This window comes from Gigantopelta aegis, chromosome 10 (genome assembly GCF_016097555.1).
Source record: "Gigantopelta aegis isolate Gae_Host chromosome 10, Gae_host_genome, whole genome shotgun sequence".
In the NCBI taxonomy this organism is placed as follows: Eukaryota; Metazoa; Mollusca; class Gastropoda; order Neomphalida; family Peltospiridae; genus Gigantopelta; species Gigantopelta aegis.
The window spans coordinates 90,932,909-90,942,965 of NC_054708.1; the positions used below are offsets into that span (position 1 = coordinate 90,932,909).

The 10,057-nt window shown below is 37.0% G+C and overlaps 1 protein-coding gene across 1 annotated transcript in view; it reads right to left on the minus strand.

Moving 5' to 3' along the window:
* The window catches only part of LOC121383912 (sperm receptor for egg jelly-like), a 63,022-nt gene that overhangs the window by 16,490 nt on the left and 36,475 nt on the right, over window positions 1-10,057 (minus strand). Inside the window, exon 6 of the mRNA XM_041514010.1 lies at window positions 5,233-5,364. Coding sequence (XP_041369944.1) covers window positions 5,233-5,364 — 132 coding nt within the window. The remainder of the gene's footprint in view (window positions 1-5,232; window positions 5,365-10,057) is intronic.

The window sequence follows — 10,057 nt, forward strand, 5'->3', positions numbered from 1 at the left end:
ACATGCTTGGTAGACACTTACGTCAATGTCAACAGCCGCCAACCACTCGCCATGACCAGCACTCAGTCCTGACATTACCCCTATTGAACATGTCTGGGACATGCTTGGTAGACGCTTATGTCAATGTCAACAGCAGCCAACCACTCGCCATGACCAGCACTCAGTCCTGACATTACCCCTATTGAACATGTCTGGGACATGCTTGGTAGACGCTTACGTCAATGTCAACAGCAGCCAACCACTCGGCATGACCAGCACTCAGTCCTGACATTACCCCTATTGAACATGTCTGGGACATGCTTGGTAGACGCTTACGTCAATGTCAACAGCAGCCAACCACTCGGCATGACCAGCACTCAGTCCTGACATTACCCCTATTGAACATGTCTGGGACATGCTTGGTAGACGCTTACGTCAATGTCAACAGCAGCCAACCACTCGGCATGACCAGCACTCAGTCCTGACATTACCCCTATTGAACATGTCTGGGACATGCTTGGTAGACGCTTACGTCAATGTCAACAGCAGCCAACCACTCGGCATGACCAGCACTCAGTCCTGACATTACCCCTATTGAACATGTCTGGGACATGCTTGGTAGACGCTTACGTCAATGTCAACAGCAGCCAACCACTCGGCATGACCAGCACTCAGTCCTGACATTACCCCTATTGAACATGTCTGGGACATGCTTGGTAGACGCTTATGTCAATGTCAACAGCAGCCAACCACTCGGCATGACCAGCACTCAGTCCTGACATTACCCCTATTGAACATGTCTGGGACATGCTTGGTAGACGCTTATGTCAATGTCAACAGCAGCCAACCACTCGCCATGACCAGCACTCAGTCCTGACATTACCCCTATTGAACATGTCTGGGACATGCTTGGTAGACGCTTATGTCAATGTCAACAGCAGCCAACCACTCGGCATGACCAGCACTCAGTCCTGACATTACCCCTATTGAACATGTCTGGGACATGCTTGGTAGACGCTTATGTCAATGTCAACAGCAGCCAACCACTCGGCATGACCAGCACTCAGTCCTGACATTACCCCTATTGAACATGTCTGGGACATGCTTGGTAGACGCTTACGTCAATGTCAACAGCAGTCAACCACTCGCCATGAACTTGGCGTTGCTCTGTAGGATGAGTGGAATAACCTGACGTTACCCCTATTGAACATGTCTGGGACATGATTGGTAGACGCTTACGTCAACGTCAACAGCCGCCAACCACTTGCCATGAACTTGGCGTTGCTCTGTAGGATGAGTGGAATAACCTGACGTTACCCCTATTGAACATGTCTGGGACATGATTGGTAGACGCTTACGTCAACGTCAACAGCCGCCAACCACTTGCCATGAACTTGGCGTTGCTCTGCAGGATGAGTGGAATAACCTAAACCAAGCCGACTGGGGATTATTGAATTATGTCGAATTCGTGCCTGTCTCGCAAACAGAGGGGGATTTACACAATACTGATCGCATTTTCACTTCATGGTAAATCTGGTGTTTGATAGTCAGACCTGTCAACCTTTAGTCAAGAGAAAGCAGGAGGTGTGTGTTGAAAAAGCAGGAGATTTTGTCAAAAAGCAGGAGATTTTTTAAATTCACACAATTTAACCCAAAATAGCAAGATTTAAAAAAAACATTATTACAATGAGTTATATGAATACTTTATAATGTCATATATACTTCTTAACCTTAGATCTTGGCATTAAAAAATTAAATAATTTTTAAATGTTTTGTTTGTTTTTGTTTTGTTTTTTTTAAGTTTAAATATTATTATGATTTAATACATATTTAAAAAATATATATATAAAACATACAAAATTAACTGACACAAGTATGTTTATACAGCTAATTGGTCTTTTCGTTGTCTTGCTGTGACATGTGATTTTAACATCATAATGCATCGTGTGTATTGCTGGCAGTTCAGATTCGTCATAGTTGCATTATGTAATCCAGTGGGAAGACATTTTACAATTCAGAGGTGTTATTAGAACTAAATTGGATAGTTTTTTTTTTTTATATGGCAACACTGAATGTCAATACACAGCCTGTTGAATTAGCGGCAACACGCTTCGTAGCCATTACGATGACAACAAACATTATAATAACAGTGTTAACACCTCATTTTATAAAGTCCATGTGCTTTTTTAACAATATAAATAGGCTATCCCACAATTCTCACTTCGGCAAAGGTTAAACAGTCGGGACAATTCGGCCTGTTACATTCTCAGAAACCGAAATTAGTCGACATTTTCCGAATGAGAAAAAAAGGCAGAGTTACTTCCCTTCTGTTATTTTGACAAAAGAGGATTGATTTTTTTTATGCTTACAAAAATGTCATTTAACAGGAGAAACTGTCTCCCGCACAGGGGTAAAGGAGATTTGATCAAATACCGGGAGACTCCCGCGGAATCCGGGAGGGTTCACAGGTCTGTTGACAGTAGATGTGCTTTTGCCTTCATCACTTGAAATCCCTGGTCCCCTGAAATCTACTGAACATTGTAATGCATCATCGGATGACACATGTTTATATGGTTTATCGCATTAAAACATTAAAATTTCCTATTGAGGACTCATTCTTATGGGATATCCCCTACTTTTTTTGAATAGTATGTAGTATATCCTATAAGTTATCATTGATATCCATGTCATAAACCCATGTGATAATTTAGTATATTCATCCGGTTAATAATGGTATGCAAATTCAAAAGGTATATGCAAATTTTTAAGGTCTCCAAGTAATAATGTGTTGCTGTCAATGGATCATTTATTTAGAAGCCATCAAGAGCGTATACCAGAGCATAAGATTTAGTTAAAATGTGTGACGTCAACCTAATTTGTGTTAATCGTGATGACTTCATATTATTGATGGAGGAGAGTTTAGCACTGTGATTTACTAAATATCGAATGAAAATGTTATTTGAGAAGTCTTATAGGATAAATAGAATTTGCAACTCCTGTTTTTTTAAATAAATAAAATATCAACCTTGTGTAGATTAATGTAAACTTGGTTGATATTTTCCATATTCAAAAATGATTGTGACGAATCCTCTCTCCCTCTCCCTCTGTCTCTCTCTGTCTCTCTCTGTCTCTCTCTCTCTCTCTCTCTCTCTCTCTCTCTCTCTCTCTGTGTGTGTGTGTGTGTGTGTGTGTGTAATAAAATGTAAAATAAATATATGCCATTGTTAAAATATTAATACATGTACTTACGTGAAACATCTGTCAATTGTATAAAACAAATTCTGTGCTGTCCCAATGTTACACACAGGCATGTCCAAGAACATGGTTACTACTTCTTCTCTGGAAAAATCCACACATCTAACTAGAACAGCCATGTTTTTTTTTATGTCAGCGATCATTCGACTCGTCTGCTAATACACTGAATGGACTCATGCACAAATCCATCAACTCTGCATCAAAGTTGGGTGCTAAAGTGTTCTTGACAATCACCGTTGTTTTTCTTTTCCCCACAAGTGATTTTAATTTTGCAATTTTACTGTCCAGAAACTTTACTGGTACCATTCATGAAAAATGCTCAACAAATTGAAAAGAACGATTGTGTTCTCCTACCATCACTGCAAATATAGTTTCTGATTGAATAACACTCGTAGATGGCATATTCTTTGAATATACAAAGTTTAATTTCCTTCGATAACCTGGTATGTTTGTCCATCTTGATATATCAGTTTACATCACTGATGCTAGCTGAATTCATGTTTATCAAAATACTGCACAGTGTGCTGAATGCAACATTATTCATTTCCCCATGTGTTAAGAAAGGTTAGTATATTTTCCAGGAATCCAAATGTTTACATTATTCAGTTCCCCATGTGTTAAGAAAGGTTAGTATATTTTCCAGGAATCCAAATGTTTACATTATTCAGTTCCCCATGTGTTAAGAAAGGGTAGTATATTTTCCAGGAATCCAAATGTTTACATTATTCAGTTCCCCATGTGTTAAGAAAGAGTAGTATATTTTCTAGGAATCCAAATGTTTACATCCATGTTTCTTCTTTTTAGTTGGGTTCCTTTTGTTGAATCAGCAGCAAGCCGCTTCATAGACATTACAATGACAACAAACTTAACATTATAATAACACGTCATTTTATAAATTCCATGTGCTTTTTTAACAATATCCCACATTGTCAGAAACTGAAATTAGCCAAAGTTTTCCGAATGAAAAAAAATTACTTCCCTTATCAGGGTTTCCAGCAGAGGGTAAAATGGGTATGATCGATGCCATACCCAAAATATTTTTGCAGATTTTATTTTTTCAAGTTGACCTTTTAAAAAAATTAACGACTCTTATCATTACTGTATGATTTTCTTAACCCTAACCCATTTTTTTTCTGGGGGAGGGCTGCTCATACCCCCTATTGACTGTGGTCGCATTCAGCATACACATTGTAAACATTCAGCATACACATTGTAAACATTCAGCATACACATTGTAAACATTGTAAACATTCACTTTCATAGGGCCATAACCAAAAATGTCCTTCTGGCAGAAACACTGTTTATGTTATTTTAGCTAAAGTAGATCAAAATTATTTCATGGTTAAAAAAATGTCCGGATTTTACTGTTTTTTTTGTAAATCCACTATTAACCTACCCCCCCCCCCCCTCTCTCTCTCTCTCTCTCTCTCTCTCTCTCTCTCTCTCTCTCTCTCTCTCTCTCTCTCTCTCTCTCTCTCATTTAATGGTTATCCTAACATCAACATATAGCTGGACACTAATTCTCATAGCTGTACAATGCTTTAACATGGAACACAAAAGCTGCTTGTGAAATCAATTATTACAAAGCATATTGTGTATTTTGAGTAGCAATTGTCTGTTGCTGCTTGTCAATTTTGAGCCTTGATTTAAGTTCCAACTGGGGGTGGGGGTAATGCCCATGCCCCTATGTCATAGACCTGTTACCCAAGATTCAGTGATATATGATTTAAATATAATTTAAATACAAGACCCTAATGTAAAGCTAATTCGAAAAGTCAACGCTGTTGCCATGGTCAGAAAAGTAAAACCTATCTTGCTTTATCTTACTTTATCTTGCTTTCCCAAATATGTGTACAAAGGTAAAGACATCAAATAAAGGAACTACCTGTATCTATTATTCTTAATAAAGGCTGTCAGATTACAAGTAGTACTTGTTTTAAAATCTACAAGACAAAGATCTTTTAGATGTTATCTTTGTCTGGGGAGTGAACAACTAACCATACAACCATCCTGTCTCCACTCTTCATGTGCCTCACTCCAGTAAGAACACTCAACAGTAAATGTCTGTATGCCAATCTGAATCTTCAGTCTGTGTGATTCATCAACTTTACCATGGAAAATCTGACCTTTCTATGGAGAAAAGGACAAAAAACATTTAGTCTATGAATAATATTTATACATGTATAATTAGGAACTAACCCAGTATGAAATGTGAAATGAGGATAAGTAAAGCAAGAATTCCGAACACTGCGCCTGACAATAACTATACTGAGTTTCAGAACAATTCAGTCAAAGCACTAGAAGATACAACATTTTCAAAGTTAAATTTCTGTGTAAAATGTTTTAATCTAACAAAAATTCACAAAATTCTCTCTCTATAATTAGTCTGTGAAGATTTCACGTGAGAATCATTCTACTTAGTGAAACAGTTTTAATTTTTTTTATATAAATTTAATTTTAAGGTGGTTTCAGCAGTAACACTTTTTAAAAGTTTTACTAGTTAAAATTTAAATTTAATAAAAATAGCAAATACACAAATTCCAAAACAGCTATTAAGTGTTTGGAGACCGTCCTTGAAAAGCATTGTATTAAGTTTCAGAAATATCCAATCAAAACTGTAGGACAAGATAGACTTTAAACCTTTGAATCAATAACTTGTATTTAAATATTTTAACATTTTATAAAAATCCAGTATGTGGAGACTGTTCCAGAAAGTCATGGCACCAAATTGTTTGAACTATCGGATTAAAGGTAGAGTAAACTCATACAAGAGATTTATGTGTTGAAAGTTGCATACCCGGACCATCAACACATACTGACACTTTAACAAATGAAAAACGCGTAATTTTAGAGTTGATAAAAAACCCATGATTATTCCTGCTAACTGAGGGCAGCCATTTTGTTTTGTTTTTGTGACGTCCGGTGGTATAGCTTGGGGCGAAGTGACGTCAGCTCTGTCCATCTGCTCAATGCACAAACAAACACTCTAATTTACGACAAGGCGCTTCGCTTTCATCAACCTGACTTGTAAAACAGCACAAATAACTTGATAGTATAATTAACTAAATATATTTCAATTTGCATCAATAGAACGAAATGGAGTTATAGTATTTTTCTTTTTTTTTAAATCCAAAAAAAAAAGAAGCATATTATTAGGCCTATTGGTATGCTACATTCGAGCAAAAACGACCACTCACGATACCCAAGTGATAATTTTCTTTTCTTTGGGACTAAGTAATTGGTCAGTTTTGTGATTTTAGATGGGAAAGTCTACTTAATCAAGGGTTTTACAGAATTACTTACAATAATAAAGCAGGACGGCTGATTGATTACGATTAGAGGGGTGTCCGTGCGGTTAACACACAATACCCTGTGATCTTAATAAAAGAGGCACGTCTTTTTAGTGTGTCTAGACACAGTGTCTGGGGACCATCTAAATATACACCTGCCAATCAGGAACCACAGGTACAGGCCACGGAAAGAAAAGAACAATTAACTAAGAAAACACTCCGATTATTATTGCATTATGTGGGTTAATTTATGTACAAACCATAATACAGTTATTTCAACACTTTGACAATGGTGGTTTATTTTGTATCAAAAATAATATATAATTGTTGTTGGCTTACTGGGATGGCTATTATTACAGAACATTGCGACGTATCCGCAAAAATCAGGTATGTTTTGTTTCTTTAGTTCGAAGTGACATGTTGGGTATTATGTAACCACCAGCTCGCCAGACAGCATATTTACTGGGATGATACAAAATGACTACACCCGTTATATATAATAACCATCACATTTAACCATTTTATTAATTAACTATACGATTATACTTGTTGATATTAAGCTACAATGTGCATTATATATCGTTGAATATGCATACCAGGTCAAAGCCTTGATTGTCCGTTCCTTTAAAACTCTAGGAGGAGATAGATTAAAATAAATAAATAAAAATTCAAAATTTCAAAAATATCGTTGAGATTGCCACGGTGGATCATTGAACCAAGTTTGAGAATAATTCATTGAAAACTCTATAAAATAGGCTTGAAAAGAAATATTGATGAATGGATGAATTTGGACAAATTGAAATTAGGAAACTTCGTTGACAAACATCATAGTAAATCTAACAAAATATAGCTGGATTTGCTCAAATTGACATCTTAAGCTAGACATTGTCAGTAATATGTAATTTAATTATAAAAAAGCTGTAATTGGGAAAACTATTTTACACTGCCTAATAACTAGCACCATTGTCATTAAGTATCACCATTCATATCATATTACAACTGAGCTATGGTACTATGTCTTCAACATGAGTAAAATCAAAGCAAGCTGAAAATCACTCTCCTGAAGTGGTGTTATTTTATTGCAAGGCGATCAGTTTGCTACTCACTCAAAACTTTCCAGGCGAGTGTGAAGGGGAGCAAGAGTAATCCCTCGCCTTTCCTAACAAGCACTGGCTTATGTCTGTGTATTACCTTTCCTAACAAGCACTGGCTTATGTCTGTTTATTACCTTTCCTAACAAGCACTGGCTTATGTCTGTTTATTACCTTTCCTAACAAGCACTGGCTTATGTCTGTTTATTACCTTTCCTAACAAGCACTGGCTTATGTCTGTTTATTACCTTTCCTAACAAGCACTGGCTTATGTCTGTTTATTACCTTTCCTAACAAGCACTGGCTTATGTCTGTTTATTACCTTTCCTAACAAGCACTGGCTTATGTCTGTTTATTACCTTTGATGCAATTCCTTTATATTCCTCACATTCCATTTTGCTTATTGTTGCAACATGTGATTATATAGGAGTCACGTGAATAACTGAATTGTGCCAGCAGGGATAGCTCATTGTTCATGTGATTATACAGGAGTCACGTGAATAACTGAATTGTGTCAGCAGGGATAGCTCATTGTTCATGTGATTATACAGGAGTCACGTGAATGACTGAATTGCGTCAGCAGGGATAGGTCATTGTTCATGTGATTATACAGGAGTCACGTGAATGACTGAATTGCGTCAGCAGGGATAGGTCATTGTTCATGTGATTATACAGGAGTCACGTGAATGACTGAATTGCGTCAGCAGGGATAGGTCATTGTTCATGTGATTATACAGGAGTCACGTGAATGACTGAATTGTGTCAGCAGGGATAGGTCATTGTTCATGTGATTATATAGGAGTCACGTGAATCACTGAATTGTGTCAGCAGGGATAGGTCATTGTTCATGTGATTATATAGGAGTCACGTGAATCACTGAATTGTGCCAGCAGGGATAGGTCATTGTTCATGTGATTATATAGGAGTCACGTGAATGACTGAATTGTGTCAGCAGGGATAGGTCATTGTTCATGTGATTATATAGGAGTCACGTGAATGACTGAATTGTGCCAGCAGGGATAGGTCATTGTTCATGTGATTATATAGGAGTCACGTGAATGACTGAATTGTGTCAGCAGGGATAGGTCATTGTTCATGTGATTATATAGGAGTCACGTGAATGACTGAATTGTGTCAGCAGGGATAGGTCATTGTTCATGTGATTATATAGGAGTCACGTGAATGACTGAATTGTGTCAGCAGGGATAGGTCATTGTTCATGTGATTATATAGGAGTCACGTGAATGACTGAATTGTGTCAGCAGGGATAGGTCATTGTTCATGTGATTATATAGGAGTCACGTGAATAACTGAATTGTGCCAGCAGGGATAGGTCATTGTTCATGTGATTATATAGGAGTCACGTGAATAACTGAATTGCGTCAGCAGGGATAGGTCATTGTTCATGTGATTATATAGGAGTCACGTGAATAACTGAATTGCGTCAGCAGGGATAGGTTTATGACATATTGCTACATTTCGTTCTCGGCTTGTTTTAACTGAGAGAAGATCCACACCATTAATAAAATTTGAATTTACATATTTCAGTTGTGTCATACAAGTTGTTTTTATTTAGCAACTTCATTAGAGCACATTGATTATTAATCATCAGCTATTAGACGTCAAAGATTTGGTAATTTTTAACATATAATCTTAGAGAGGAAACTAACTACATCGTTTTATTAGTAGCAAGGGATCTTTTATATACGCCATGTTACAGATAGGATAGTTAATACCATCACATTTCATATAGCAGTCGTCGTGCACTGGCTGAAATAAGAAATAGCCCAATAGGCCCACAGACCGGGATGGATCCTAAACCAATGGAGCATCGGGCTTTACCACAACTTTCCACCCCAAATTGATAATAACTTCAACTGCATAACAGTTGTAGCCAGTAATTCTTTACTTTATTGAACTTTTTTATTAATTATCTGCCTTGGAGTAATGTGATACTGAATTGGATATTGTCTGAACTATGATCAAAACAAAAATTGGAACTGTTTGACTTAAAATCAACATGACATGGCTCAAGTTTCAAATAAATGTTAAGGAGCTATGGGAACAATTATCTATTATCATCAAAGAAAAACAAATGGATGAGAAAACCTATACTGGCTGTACTCAAATAGCTAATCTTTAATGGCCACTGTACTATAAAACCTGGAAATACAGCCCTGTCACTGCCCAACTTACAATCAGTTTCCCTTAATTAGTAAATAAAGTACTTTAGTGGCCACTGTACTATAAAGCCTGGAAATACAGCCCTGTCACTGCCAACTTACAATCGGTTTCCCTTAATTAGTAAATAAAGTACTTTAATGGCCACTGTACTATAAAGCCTGGAAATACAGCCCTGTCACTGCCCAACTTACAATCAGTTTCCCTTAATTAGTAAATAAAGTACTTTAATGGCCACTGTACTATAAAGCCTGGAAATAC